Source organism: Rhagoletis zephyria, unplaced genomic scaffold (assembly GCF_001687245.7).
Source record: "Rhagoletis zephyria isolate East Lansing unplaced genomic scaffold, Rhagoletis_zephyria_1.1 Rzeph_scaffold_00142, whole genome shotgun sequence".
Lineage (NCBI taxonomy): Eukaryota > Metazoa > Arthropoda > Insecta > Diptera > Tephritidae > Rhagoletis > Rhagoletis zephyria.
This window is the reverse complement of record NW_016157226.1, coordinates 39,940-56,116: the sequence shown is the minus strand read 5'-3', so window position 1 is coordinate 56,116 and position 16,177 is coordinate 39,940. Positions and strand designations below refer to the sequence as shown.

Below are 16,177 nucleotides of genomic sequence, written 5' to 3'. Positions count from 1 at the left end.
AAAAAATCTAAAAAGAAAACGAATCCTGCAAAGTCCTGAAATAATTCCGAGAGTCCCACAAGAAATCTCAATAGATCACGAAAACTTTCCAAAGTAACCGCAAAATTAAACACGAAGAAGGGCTCGAAAATATGTCGTAAGATCACGAAAAATCAAACACTAGAATAGGTTCTGATCTGAACAACCCCCATATCTTATATAAACCAGTTGACAAATTTAACCAATCGCCTTATATTTATGCCCGCTAAATCGCACAGGTCTGCAAAGGTTCCACACACCTTAGCATACTCCTTCCCAGTGCTGAGAATTCCCAAAGTAAATGTCTTACTAATTCAGCCTTATCCTTGTCTCTGCACATCCTGCAGAAGTCTGCACAGCATTCGGAGGTCCCTCGCTCTTTTCAGTTCTGATTTTGGTCACAGAGTTTTTTCATGTTCCTTGCGCTTGCCACTGAAACGAAAAACTTTTCTACGTATTTTGAGTTTGTAGACAGTGAGTGATGACCCTCACACCAGACCCAGTTTGGGAGTGTTCCGAAAGAGAAAAAAAATCCCTGAAGCTCTCATTATCCAGCCCAAGCCAGATGTACGAGATGTGTTTAGTACTCTATGAGTTAATTCTTCCGCCCATCTCTTATTCCTGCCGTGCAAGTTACCCAGTGCGGCTTTATGCCCCGGTACCTATTCCAAACAATACCGGAGCTAATTTAGGGGGTGTGCTAGCAGAGATCGATCCGTCACAAGCCCTTCAGAAAGCATAAAGCTTCTTCTTTGAAATTTTCTGATCACCCTAAATAAATTGGTGATAGTAAAGACCAATCATCTAAAACATAAATTCTCAGACTATGGTGCACCTCTATCGAATTCCGAAACATTTTTGCTATTTTTTTTAATTTTCTAAAACTAAATTTGATCAGTGTGCGAGCTATTGCATTTTAACACTACTATTTTTGTGAGCCAGTTAGACGTAAAAATTCGAACTACAAAAGAAAAAAAATCACCAATTTCTTTGTATCATATTTTCATATTAATAATTGTTGCTCATTTTGCCACATTTCATTTCCCTTCTGAACTTCCCTTCATTTTTCATTCCTTTAGGTTTCCCATTAATTCACTTTTACGCTTCAATAATCATTATGATTGGCTTTTGCAGTGTCGCCAGTGGCGCGTGACTTGTCTGCTACGACTAGTATCCTTTGAATTTGTACCATTCTACAAGCAACAAATTATTGAATCACAGCACAAAGTACGAGCAAAGTACGCTTTTGCCAGGCATCACATAATTTCTATGCAAAATACTCGAAAAAAAAGAGAAAGAAATAAAAAAGAAAGTGCGCAGACTTAAGGTCAGCTAGAATGTATAACTTCAGAGGGTATTCGATCCTCACTCCATCGCTCTCTCTTCGCGACTCAGCGACTGCTTTGCATACCTGCTATATGTATATGTATGTATGAAATTAAAAACGAAAGGGCCAGTGAGTCAACCAACCTAGGAATCTTTAAAACAACAAGAAAATATGCGTGTTGGTGGAAATATTTTTGTGCAAACTCCAACGGTAAATAGTTTATGTGCAACTGCATGCTATCTTTAACCCGTTGACTGCCCCTTTACTCTTTTTGTGTTCGTTCTTTTGTAACCGAATAGCTATATTCGTAAAAAGTATAGCTAGCTCTACAACGATAGACGGTGACGGGCAAACAATTAGATTCGCGGCGTTTTTATAAAGTTTTACTATTTTTCTTTAGTGTATTTATAGCCTTATGCATAAAAAATTAAGTGACTTTAAAAAGGCTTACTAAATGAAAAATGTATGCAAACGTTATTTCATAAAGCTCTTTAAACCTACTTTATTTCTTATTCACAAGGGCATTATTGTTTATTTTATAAAACTTTGTAAAAGATTTACAAAAATTAGACAAATTTCAACAAATGTTCATAAAAATTTTAAACTTTTTATTCAGAATTGGGGAAAAATCTAAATATACAGTTTTTTACACAATTAAATCTATTATAAATTGCAAGTTTGGGGTAGCTAGGACTTACCATTTATTTTTCGCATTTTTATTTTTTGCTAACGGTGTTGTGCAGTTTTCTTCGCATAAAAAAATTTTCGAACATACATACATATTTGTATGAAAAATTTAATATAAAATAAAAATTTATATAAAATTCCATACCACATTTTTTCCAAAAATGTTTATTAAAAACATTTAAATTTGATGAAAATTTGTCGAATTTTCCTGATTTTTGTACAAAATTTGAAATGCATCTACTGCAATCTACTTTTATAAAAAAAAATAGTAACCAGTGATTGAGCAAAAGAAAAATAGCTACAACTTATTAAAATGTCGCATTCCTATTTATTTTCACGCCACTGTATATGTACGTCTGAAAATAGCGCTCCTACACCGCTTCTGCTGAGCTCTCCATTTACATACAAGCATTTACATATTTGTACATATTTTTCACTTTGTCTGTCTGCTTCATCTGCTTTTCTCCCAGCTGTCTATCTTTTTGTCCGGCTTTTCTGTAACTGCTGCTACTTCTGTCGCCTGGCGTTCTTTCCTGCCAGCTGCGTATCATTTGTATCGATGTTGTAATTTCCATTTTGCATTTCGCCTATGCGTTGTAAGGGTACCTACATTGTTCGTACAACAAAGCAAGCTTGGCTCACTCTGTACAACCTCGAGTAGACCAAACTCTTGCCTTCGATTTACATACATAGTATGTATATCTATTGCCTTAAATGGCAGGCCATTAGTTCTATCTATTCTTGCATGCAGCTGCTCAAAGTCTTGCTCGAAATCTTTTTCTTTTTCTCCAATCATCTTCCCACAACTCAATTTATCGTTTTCTTCGGCTCTGTTTACCTCTACCTTTGGTTTAGTGTTATTGCTGTTATAGTTGCTATTAGGCAAAAATTTCATTTGGAATTCTGTCAGTCGATCTTTGTTGCTTTGGCATTTTATTAAATTAGTCCCACGACGTTGGCCCTTCAATAATTTACAAATGCTGTTGAATGTATGTATGTATATGTGTGTATGTGGGCAAGTCTTTCTGTGTGATATGTTTACTTACAAGTTACTGTTGCCATGTTCTTGTAAACACTTCATGTAAAGGGTGATTAAAATAACACTTTCTTCTAAAAGCAACAAAAAGCTTTCTAGACAAATCATTTAGTTTATAAAAAAGGCAAAACAATTTACTCACACATAAAATCTTGATGAATGTACTGAGGCTCCTAATCGCAGGCTGAGAGCAGAAAACCTGTAAAACATTCTAGGCTCATGCCTCTGGGTCAAGCGTTTGTGGTAAAGTATTCATCTTACTCAGTCTGAATATCGCAAAGAAGCTTGGTTGGGTTAAGTTGGGCGACAGTCCTATGTGGACACACTTGGACTCAGGGTTCCATTGTGATACCGCATGCGGTTCTCTTATAAACCAATTGCTACTTGGCAACCACGTGAACAGGTTTCGAACATCCATCGCTTTAAGGTTTTTGAGATCAATGAAGAAATAACTGCCAAGATTTTTTGCTCTCCGTTTTGATAGAGCCCTACAGTAGCATATAGTAGTTTGGATTGTTTCTTCTTCGTCCTCATCCATTCAGCTTCTGCGATAGTGGTTTCAGAGAGCGCTTAGACTAGCTGCATGCAATCCAATCAGAAAATGTCCAGGAAAAGCTCCATTTACTATATGCATGTCCTACTTCCATATATTAAACAGGGACTTAGTACGTTCCATGTCGTTGGCAGACCAGAGTGTTTTGGCAATATGACAGGTCGGTCCAACCACCATCTTTCATTGGAAATTTCTATGTATGTAGGTATGTGTGTATTTTTCAATTATTAGAAATATACATGTCGGAAGATGGATGGAGTAGTCTTGAATCCCTTTCTCAAAAAGCGAAACCACATAAATGCGCATTTTTGGAAACTCTGCTAAACAATACGCTGGACCCCGAAAATAAATCGTTAAGACAACATTCAGAAATTGAAATTTACCTCTTATGCCCAATAAGTACTCTTCTATTATTATATCCTTTTCCTTACTCAAATTCATTAATTCTCATTTGCCTTGTTTCTCTTATTTAAGTGTGTACATATTTAGTATCTCCTTTTTACATATCTTCGTTTTCCACTCCCACTCCCACACTATCAATGTTTCATTTCCCTTTGTCCATTGTAACATTTCCTTGTCCATTCATTCATTTGTCTTTATTACCCATCTTCACTGCAGGTAGTAGCCTGAATTTAATAAAATCGCCCATCATTGCGTGCTCTCTCTCTCTCACCCCAGAAACTGAAATTCATTGCACCTATTTATAAGCTTTTTTACCTTTTTCTCCGCTTATCGTTGCTATTATATCTCGTATTTTATTGTGCACATACATACCTGCTGTGTACCTTAGGGGCTTTTTACATTCATTCGGTGCTATTTCACCTTTACAAGTATTTACGTCCAAGCTGCTGTTTTTAAGTGTGCTTATTTATTTCAGTTTGTATCTTAAATACAGCATTCATTTGTTGGTTGGTATGTTTGTATTTATGTGTCCGTATAAGTAGGGACACATGAACTGTTAAATACTCGTATACTTGTGTGTGGTTACTCTCGCAATTTCATTGCCTTTAAGTCCTTTTTTCTCTGCGACCCTAAGTCTTTGCATAGATATACTTTGCTCACTTTTACTTCATCTGCTTTTAATTTGTACTATTTTCAAAGCTCTTTTTTTGTTGTTTTGAAGCATAAAGCGCCCTACTAAAGTGGCCAGCAGTATCAAGGGAATGCGTTGGGGAGACTTGGTTCGAAAATTAGTATTCCTGCTACACAGCTTAAACTAATAGGCACGAGTGTATGTATACTTATTTGAATGACTGCTCGAAAACGACTTCAACCCAATAAAGGGAATATTAAATTGGGTTACGCTCTATGGTATATGCGACTTTTTTGGTTCATTCCGCTTTCACCTCCTTCCTAAGAACCTTTTTTCTTTGGAAGGGTAACTTAGTTACCACGAACAAACCTCTATTCAACTAACGGTCATCTTTGATCCACGTATTGCTAAGAAATCTCGCGAGGTCCTTTGGCCGAATGCCATTTAGGCCGTGTGCTTCTAGGTATGGTGATCGAACCTACTGAGGTGAAGGAGTTCTTCTGTTCTCCTTGTTCTCTCTCTGTGATCTTCCGTATTGGCCAGTAATGTTGCGCTTCGTTCTTCATCCAGATATCGACTGCTGAGTGGAAGATCGACCTAACTCGGCAGCCAGTTCGAAAACGCCCTATCTCAAAAAACTTTTCAAGAACGCCCTATTTCAGAATTTTATTGAAAAACAACTTATCTCAGAATGCGGTTCAAAAACGCCCTATCTCGCTTCAAAATGTATTGAAAATGTGCTGATATAGGGCGTTTTTGAATCGGCAGCTGAGATAGGGCGTTTTTGAAACGAATTCAGAAATAGGGCGTTCTTGAAAAGTTTTTTGAGATAGAGCGTTTTCGAGCTAGCTGCCGAGATAGGTCGATCTTCCACTCAGCAATCGATATAGTGGCTTCGCCTAACGGAGCTCCATGGCAGACCGATAAAGGGTCCTGGGCCTTTGAATCCCTGTGCAGCTCCTTTTCTGGCAAGAATATTTGCTACTTCATTGCCCATGACTCCACCGTGTCCCTGCAACTATTTTATGAAACCCTTCTAAAAAGTGGTGCAGTGATATACGCTATTTGTAATAGAAATCCCTTAGAGATAATACCAATTATTGCGATAAATAATTCGTTGCTGATAACTTAATAAAAAATGAGAGGAAATAGAGCAAGAGGCACAGTTACCCCTAACTCTGATTTTCAAAGATACATATCTCCTTTCCCTCTTATATGGACATTAAGGTGTATCACTCTCCATACCTAAAAAACTGGTACTGGTACGGAATTATAAGATTTATNCTTTATGAAACCCTTCTAAAAAGTAATGCAGTGATAAACGCTATTTGTAATAGAAATCCCTTAGAGATATTACCAATTATTGCGATAAATAATTCGTTGCTGATAACTTAATAAAAAATGAGAGGAAATAGAGCAAGAGGCACAGTTACCCCTAACCCTGATTTTCAAAGATATCTCCTTTCCCGCTTATATGAACATTAGGGTGTACCACTCTCCATACCTAAAAAACTGGTACTGGTACGGAATTATAAGATTTATTATTACCAAAATATTTCGGAAAAAGATTAATAGGCGGCATACACGGTGCGTCTGACTCGCCTACGAATTGATAACCGCCTCCTTTTTTGAAGTCGTTTAAAAATTGGGTACAAAACTGTTTCTAAGGAATTTTAATCGCTTTAAATGGGATTCAATATGCATACTCAAATGTAACCAGCAGAGAAATTAAATTAAATAAAAAACGTTTAATTAGTTTTAAAAATGAAAGCTCTACTTTGGCCTCCGTATAAAAAAAAAGAAAGTTAAACTAGCATTTGAAGAGCTTTCTCGCCCCACCGCACCATAAAAAAGTAAGTGAAAGTAAGAAGCCACCAATACAACTGCAACTGTAAGTAGGAAGGTAGATATTACCGGCTGAATAGGAACAACTCCCCAGCTGCTTATTGCACTGACAAGTAACAAGTAATTGCTGAATATGTATTGCTGCTACGCTTAATTAGTGCTGCACTTGAGATTTTCCAAATACGCGAATAAGTTTTAAGTGGATGCGGTTATACGAAATGAGGTCAGTGAATGAGTATAAGTCCCTAGAGACTTTTAATCATTCTGAGAAGTTAATAAAATATAAAATTGTAAGCTAAAGACCACTTAATTTGCGGGCGAAAGCGTTTGAGGCTACATACAATGGGGCTTTGAAAATTTAATGATTGTGGCTTTAATATAGTTTCTAGATTTCCAAGGTTAATAATTAAGTACGTATGTATGTATATAAATGCATATTGGTATAGATTCTTTACGATTCGAAACGATTTTTCTGATGCATAAATACATAGAATGGTGCACTCGAATGGCAAACTAAGTTTCAAAACTTAAAAGCTCCATTCCTCAGACTGTGTTTGTACTAGACGCGAAAAAGTTGGTTTATTTTTTAAATATGAACCGACGCACATACCCAACGAAAGTTTTCCAACAACCACCTTAAAATATATTTTATATAAAATAACCAAGCAGCTATGCACCCAAAAAAATGTTAACCTCATTTCATCGGTAACAATTGCAAATAAATGCAGCTTCAATTAAAAAAGTGTTAGCAAATGCTAAATTTCTTTGTCCTTTCAAATGACAGTATCCTAGTAACCTTCAGAAAAGGTAAAATAAACAATTAAATAATAAATTTCTGTGTCATACTTTGCTCTTTCAACTGGCAACCTATTTCATACTGTGATGATTGTGTGGTATCCATAGCTATTTTTGTTAGAAAAAGTAGTATGCTTATAGAAACATTCCATTAAAAAAGTATTCAGACACGGCATGTGATTGCTTTCTAAAAATATTTTACGATTAGAAACAAACATAAATCAGAAAACACGTATGTACGTATGCATATGATAGGTACACATTTGAATACAACTTTAAGCTCTTCAAAAGCCTCTAGTAGCTTTAATTCGGATAGTCATATCTGGTACACAAAGCTATCGAAACTGGCCGGCGTATCACAGAACAGTGTTCTATATTTTCAAAGCTAGAAAACTCCTTTTCACCGGAAGCTCAAACCAAGCCCAGATTTCGGAGGCTCGGACTACCCCCTATGGATGTTTATTTGCTAAATAGCTTTTTGCCAAGTGACCTTTTAAGGTTCAACAATTTTATTTGGATCCGTGAGGACCTGTAATCCAATAGAGGTGTGTTATATTAAATTAACTCTGATCGCTGTGGCTGGGAGGTTACTTACTTTTTGCTCTGACAATGGGTCACATGCATAAAAAGTCAGCTTAACCTCCGGCGCGATTTTCAGTGCAAATCCTTGTGCTCGAGCTCACTTGATCAGTGCAAAAACTGAGTCTGAGATTAAGCTCATCACTTTTTATGCATGAGGCCCAATAATTCAGTGCAATTTAAGCTACTCGACTCGTTGCGGTTCTTTTCTTGAGAAGTTGAATACCAAATCGATGAAAAAACTTTCTCTTAATAGTGGAAAGAAAGTGCAACAGTTCTGTCATGATAAGGATTCTCATGAAAATAATAATTTGGTAGAGGAGCCAAACAATTCTAATTATCTAAGCACTTAGCCCTAGCAAAGTATTTTGTATCCGAGTTTCTTACTTAGTCTGTTTTACTCAGGTTCATTTCAGACCCGAAGCTAGTATTTCACAGTGAAAAGAACTGGTGGTATCTTTGGGTTGGCGACATATGACTTCCGTTTGGAAGTTGTTCATTTTTACCTCTTCAGTCTGTCGGTGCACATATCGCACGCCTTCTTCAAAAGCGGCACAGCTCAAAGATCAGATACGAAAATATAATTGCTTGTGGTTCGTACAGATCGTACAGTAATTTTCTAGTTAGAGGATGTAAACATGAAGAAAAAATATTTTCATTAACTGGAGCTAAGTCCTACGAACTGATTTATGTAAAAAATTTACCCAATTCTCTTTTGAGTTTTGCCTCTTTTGAAGAGTGATATGTGCGCTCGAAATTATTTCAATTTGTAACAAGTAGCGACTATTTTGTGGTCACTATGGTACTTGTTTTACTCCGCATGCGCTATTGAGCTTCTAAAAATTTTTAAAATATAGACAAAATTAAAAGTTAAAAAACTCAGAGAAACTTTTATTCATGCCGCAAAAATTTTAAAAATTTATATTTTCTTCCCTAGCTGGTTCATGTAAGCAGTCAAAGACAAACAAAATGTAAAAAATTAAATTTTTCGAATTCGTATACTTTTGCCACAGAGTGTAAAGATTAAAATGAAACAAAGAAATCACCTTCCAATGCTTCCCAGGACTTTAAAAAAAGCAACAGCAAAAGAAGAGGCTAGTGGAAATGCATGTTGGGTTCTTTCTTTGATGTACTCAGTGTATTTCTCCATGTTCTACTCGCAGCAAATTGTTGAACGTGCGCCAATTAAAATAAACAAAGCGCCTGGCCGGTATGCAAATATCTTCAGAGCGTTATTTCTTCTCAGTTATTTCAGTTGTTGCTATATAGATATTCCGTTACTTTTAACGCTACCAATACTTTGCTGCTCGCACTTTTTCATTTATTCCATCCTTTACTTTCTATTTTTTTCGCTCTTTTTTCTCAAAGCACCTCTTTTATTGCTTTGTGAATTCCTTTAGTTTTATTTTTATTAGTAAATAAATCTTTTCATATACATTTTCTCGCGTTCTATGTAAATTTCGCTGAACGCTAAAGGTATGCAAAAGGGTTATGAAAAGAATATTTAAATAGGTTTGTTTTTCTAAGCGAGCTCAAGCTGGTAAAAGATTATTATTGCAGGTGCGCCATTTCTAAGTAAACAATCAAATGTGGGTTGAAAGCTTATAGAACATGCAACTCACTTGGGGTTGGAAGTAAAGTGATATATTTGCTTAAATACTATCTGCTGATATAGGGCTAAAGGTGGCAAATTTTAAATGAAAGAGCAAAACGAAAATTAAAAACGAAAGCATTTAAGTAGTCTAGGCACTTCAGTTTAGGTCAAATGGTCGGGTTATTTGTGCGAAATCGAAAAAGTATTGAAAAAGTGCTTTTTGCATTATTATTTTTTTTGGTTTAATTATCAGGCGAGTTTTGTCGAAAGCTGAGGTAAAACTTAGCCAATCCAGAGTCGAGGAGTGGGCACATTTCCACTAGTGAATCGAACATTTCCACTACTGAATCGAACATTTATTACGGCTTCGTATATAAGCAGCATGACATACTAAAAGAGAGGGAGAAAGCAAACTGATAGCGAGAGCAATAGCGGCGGTATAGGAGTCGTTGAGCGATGGCGACAGGTGTCGGTGGCTCTCGATGACGGTGAGGCTCCCGGAAAATCGTCTGATGATTAGTAGCAAGGCGAGAGTATAGCTGAGAGTATCGGTAAAGGCCAATAGATGCACTTCTAAATGGCTCCAGACATCTACAAGGGTAACAGTGGGAGCCGCTAAATGCACTTGTTGATCGCTTGTTGGCGCCGAACAGCGGTGAGAGTGTTGGCGAGTGCTGGTGGATGCACCTGTAGGTCGTTCGGCGGCTCCATATAACTGTGATAGGATCAGTAGGAGCCGGTAGATGCATTTCTGGATGGTTCTGCGGGTCTTATGAATGATCAGATTAGCGATGTGAGCCAGTGGATGCACTGATAATGTTGACTGCTTTTGCTGGTGATGATCTGCGACGGAGGCACGTTAAGGGATCCTACGCTGAAATACTCGGTGTGCACCATTGCTGTGTCTGTATTCGCGCACCACTGCAATGCAGGGGCTGGAACGAATGACTGTGGCACAGTGGTGCAAACACGAAATTTGCTATTCAAAAATGTCTACAGCCTACAGTTCTTGTTGAATTTTAATGTTTTTTATTAAAAGATAATTAAATTCTTAAGCGCAGCTACTTTCTAAAAGTTTTGTTTGTTTATATTCAACTTTTTAGTGCAAGGTGCAGAAAAAGTAGCAATTTCGAATGAAAGAATTCTCCTGTTACCTGTTAATAAATGTTACAAAATAAAAAACTAATTGAAAACCATTACACCGGAAAAAATTGCCTGAAATAAATTTTGAATGTTATAAAAAAATTTTTGTAATTTTGAGAAAAATTTTGGGTATGCACTTTTACTGCCTATTAAATAAAAATTTCAAGTAGCTAAGAAATTATGTGTATTTTCAATAATTTCGACGACATTTTACTTATGTGGAAGAGAATGCCTATCAGCGTCATGAAAAAAATTTAAAAAATCAACGTGAATTCTTAGCCGCTTGAAACTTGCACTTTGTTACATTAAAATTCAAGTAAAAATTCAATAAAAATTTTTTTTTGCGAGAATTTTTTATTTGAATTGTTTTCAACTACATAGTTTTAAATTTTTGTAAACATTTTTTGTAAAACTAAAACCCTAAAATTGTTTCAACTAGTTTCGATTACGTGACATTCATTAACAGGAACAGGAGAAGCGATGTTGTTCCAAATTACTACTTATTTACTCTGCTTTTTGCACTATACAATTTTGGGACGTTTGAGAAAGCGGTGATGCCTTCTAGTACCTCTATTATTGTACTTAGGTGTGGTTATTAGTAGTTTTTTTCGTTTCATACTGAAATCTCCCTATATCTTTTCCACAAATAGTTTTATTTTAGCGGCGCAAAGCATTTCTACCCCTTATAGAATCATAGCCAGTATCGACGGAACGTGGTTTGATGTCAAATTTAAAAACATACGGCCGATTATTTTAGCAGTCTTTACTTACATTAGATACCGTACAGACACCTTTGAAAACCCTCCTCATAATATGCGTATATAAACTGAACAAATTATTGGCTGAAATCTATTTCCGATATTTTTCCTAATTTCTTAAGTGTATCACCTAATTTTCGCACCTTCATACGGCTCCCGTAAATTACTCGATAAATTCGTCACAAATTAATTTCGCATTTACACTAAATTCGACGTAATTAACGCGCGTAAAAAGTTTCTCTTTTAAAAATCTAAATTTGCATACGATAAAAGAAGCAGCAAAAAAAAAATAAATAATAGCAGCAAGTAATCAGTGAGAGAAATAATTTGCGCTCATTTATTTTCTCCAACTGCGGGGCGCTGTCCGATCAATGCCTTGTGATAACAGAAAAGTTTCGAATAGCAATCGCTATCCAACTTTCGGCTGCGCTTTCTCTACCCCACCGCACCGCACCGCACCGCTATGCTATTGCACTCCTGCCCACGTTATGGCGTCTCTTTGTACTAAATAATACTCGCACATTGTTGTTGCAGCAGTTATTGATGCCGACGATGATGTGGCAAAAGTTTTGTGGCAACTTTTCGAGGGCATAATTGATGAGTTCGCGCATACGCGTTCGCTATGGAGCACACAAGTTTCATGAAGAGATAATTAAACATATACATATGTGTGTATGTATGTATATATGTACACAAACTTACATACACTTGTATTTTGCTAATAATTATGATAATGATGCACTTGACAGATTTGGGCCGCGCTTCTGCCAGATATTTGAACGCCTGAACGGCCTTTATGTACCGATTAAAAAAATCTCCTCAGTTCTAATAAAAATTATATAGGCAAAGTTCCGTTTTAGTCTGTGAAAGTCGCCTATCTGCTATCATTAATATTTCACCCTAGGATAGGGGAATCGAACGCGCTTCCTTCGTTTTATTGCGCAAACCCATTTACCTAAAGCAGTCGCCATTTTATTTGCTCTCAACACAAAAACATGCCTGCAATTTTTAGCTTTGGCTGTATTTGTGTATTTCTCTTTTATTTATTACCAAGTCCCATTAGTTTTCCCATTTCACCGCCCATGTTGCAGCGATAAATTTCCTTGTACCATTATGCACATACACACATACATACATATACTTACATTGTGTAAAATCATAATATTATTTTTGAACTCATTCATTTTCCCATTGATATTCGTGCTTTGATATTCCGGTGATTGTTGCTATTGCGATGGCAACTCACTCTTTCTCTTTCGCTCTCTCTCTTACTCACCCTTGCGTGACACTGCTGCAGTTTCCTTCCTTTTTCCCATTTCATTTAATGTAATTTAACACATCGCCGTCTATGCAATCATTATGATTTATAATAACAAAAATTATCCTTTTCCGTTATTAATTAATCATAACAGCCGGCAGTTGTTGGTGACAAAAACAACTCGAACAACAAAACAAGGAAGAACCTACTATAAGGGGGAAATGTATAGTACACAGGTTGCCATAGATATCTACTATACGTAACTGCTGACCCTTTCCACAATTGATTATTTAATCGGTATTGAAATCTGTAAAGTTTTTTATCAGCATTATACATAAAATATCGGAGTGAAAGGATATCAACGCTTTGTACTTTGTAACGGTGGCTTCATTATTATTGAAAATGCTACTGTAGTAAATAGGTAAAAGTCAACATGACAGCAATTGATTATATTTAATTATGACATCCTGCTTTCGATGATGAAAGGAAGTGAACGACATGTGAAATGAGGACAGCTTTGTGCTAAAAAAAAAAATATCAAAGCAGGGTTAGTAGTTGAAGTTGAAAATGGGGCTACCATTAATAATAATAATAGAATGGCGCTTACACATATGTTAGTGTTTGGCCGAGCTTCTCCTCCGATTTGTGGCGTGCTCCTCGATGTTGTCGCACAAAGCGGAGGGACCTACAGTTTTACGCCGACTCCGAACGGCGATTGTATTTTTATGAGAAGCTGTTTTTCATGGCAGAAATACACTCGCAGGTTTGCCATTGCCTGCCGAGGGACGACCGCTGTTAAGAAAAAAACTTTTTCTATATTTTTTTGCGATGTTGCTTTGACCAGGGCTTGAACGCAGGTGCTGATGAGTGAAAGCGCGCACTGCTTACCACTACACCACAGCGGGCTACGGGCTACCATTAAACTGACTGTAAAATAGACTGGGGCGTGTAAAAAATGTTGCATAGTACATCATTCCCTTGGTTTTAAAGCGTAAAGAGTTGAGGTTAGGTCAATCTGGCCGGCATTCAGCACCGATAGATTCCTTGCGCTGTCAGTTAAAGTTGGAATTTAGGCTTTAAAGTAGAGATCACAAATGATGTCTGTAGTGATTTCAGCTCTACTTTTCAGATGTATTTTACCTCTTCGCATCGATAGACTCCTAAGCAGTTTAGTCGTATTTCAGGCAGTGATGCGCAACGGCATAAAAGATGCTCTACGGTTTCCATGGTTTCCAGTTCACGGCACTTCATGCATCTGTCCACGTTGGTGACACCAACCAGCCCTGAACTGCCTAAACATACTATTGCCTATTTTGTTATGCAAGTTTTGGAATGGTCTTAAAATGTAGTTTGCCAGTTCGAGAGTTAGACTAGTAGCACACCTGGCAGCCAATAGATATGCAATCTTCTGTTTGCGGCCAGCCTGTCGATGGCTCTACCAGTGCATGCTCGTTTTAATGGGTAAGCTAAAAAATTGTGCGGAAGACCGTGTTAGGATTGCCTCAGAGTACTCGGACATACAAATGTCAAGGAGCGCCAAAAAAAACTGTCACATTAGTTAGAACTCGGTGAAGAAATTCATCGGAACACAGCCGGCTTACTGGGTACAGCTCTACTACTTCAGTAAGTCTTAATTTGCCACAGAAACACTATGATTACTATCAAAGTTTCGACGCCTGACAGCAATCAAAAACGTTCCTTGCCCTAATTCACAACGCTCCACCTGTTTGAGCTTCTGATACTCTGGGAACCTTAGGAGGGGGGTGAGTGATGTTGAACTATGGGTCAATTTGGACTGAGTGCAAGAAAATGCCTACCCTAAATTCTATAAAAAATATTTGATTGTTATAGATATGGGTATTTCTATGAACTACTTTATCATTTAGAGTTTCCTATTATCTAACCATTTTCCTAGATATTATAGCTTAAAAAACCTGTTTGAGTAAAATGTTAAAAATTCGCTTTAGCGCCACATATATTTATTCCACAGATCAATCAATTGATAATCCATATTCAGGGCGTAGATGAGGGAATTTTCCTTTAACAGTCCCTGCATTATCAACGGAGCGGTAAAGAGTTTTTTTTATAAAAGAGATATTAACATGAAGCATTCAATTATTTTTGATTGTTGATGCTTCCGACAGGGCTGGCGTATGATGAATTTTTGGAATGAATATCAACCATCCCTTGTCTATTCGGTTTAGGAGACAAACCGTGTCATTCTATGTACTCTGTACATTAATCATTTACTTTTGAATTCTATTCTTCGAGATAGCCATTTATGTCTAAATTTAAAGATACAGAAGCGATCAGGGTAGGCTGATAGGAATTTTGACAATTACATATGCTATTTACAGCTAGATGATAACTATTATTCGTAGCGGATATGCTTTTACTCATAAAAATAGCTCTATGGAATAGCTTAAGTCGTTTTCAACATCTTCAACTAAACATATTTGTGTACTAATTTAAGCCATAACACTTGCATCCATAACTTTTTGTGTATCTCTAAGCACACATTGAATACGTAAACCCACAGCAACTATTTGCCGTTAACTTCCTTAACTGTTTTCAGCATTTTTTGGCGCAGTCCATGCGGTAACATAACTTGCATATTTATGTGCCAGTTAACGCCTACTTTTCTTGCAAATATACATACATACATACATGCATTAAGGTGGAGGATAAAACCATTTTTCGTTATTTAATGATAATCGGCCGAAATAATTGTGACATTTCGGTTTGAAAAAAAAAACTCGCACAGAGGCTACGGTTGAAGAGGATTTCTGAAAAATCTATATAAAAAAATTCTCCAGTTGTGTGTATTTTACAGATGTCAGTCAATTTCTGCCCGAACACCGTCGAATAATGAAAACACGGTTTCATCACTCCACCTTAATGCGTATAAATATGGGTATCGTTTATTTATATTTGCCAGCATGTAATTTTGTACATACATGTTTACGTTTAAACTCTTCTTTTGCAGGTGCGAAAATGTCATGACATGTCCCATACGACCAATTGGTTCCGGCAAAGAGCACTGCCCCTACGATTGGCTTGCCGTTTACGATGGCCGCGATGAGCATTCACCACTTATTGGCAAATTTTGTGGGATGGGCAAATTTCCGTTTAGCATCATTGGTGAGTAGCTGAAGTGTTTATTTTGAATGTAGTATTTAAGCGTAGAGTTTTGTATAGTGAAAAATAAAATAAAATTAAACTAAATTAAAAAAGATAAAATAAAATAAATAAAAAATAATAAAAGATAAAATAAAATAAATAACAAAGTAAAAAAAGAGAAAATAAAATAAAATACTATAAAATAAAATAAAATACAATAAAATAAAATTAAATAAAGCAAAATAGAATTAAATTAAATTAAATTAAACTAAACTAGAATAAATTAAATCAAATTAAATTAAATTAAATTAAATCAATTAAAAATTAATTAAAATAAAGTAAAATAAAATAAAATAAAATACAATAAAATAAAATAAAATAAAATAAAATAAAATAAAATAAAATAAAATAAAATAAAATAAAATAAAATA

At 36.1% G+C, this 16,177-nt stretch overlaps 1 protein-coding gene across 7 annotated transcripts in view; it reads left to right on the top strand.

The window, feature by feature from the left end:
- LOC108381871 (uncharacterized) overlaps positions 1 to 16,177 on the top strand; it is a 283,017-nt gene that overhangs the window by 243,614 nt on the left and 23,226 nt on the right. For all 7 annotated transcript variants that reach the window (XM_017638310.1, XM_017638302.1, XM_017638264.1 and 4 more), the window contains one exon: positions 15,613 to 15,767. In XM_017638310.1, coding sequence (XP_017493799.1) covers positions 15,613 to 15,767 — 155 coding nt within the window. The remainder of the gene's footprint in view (positions 1 to 15,612; positions 15,768 to 16,177) is intronic.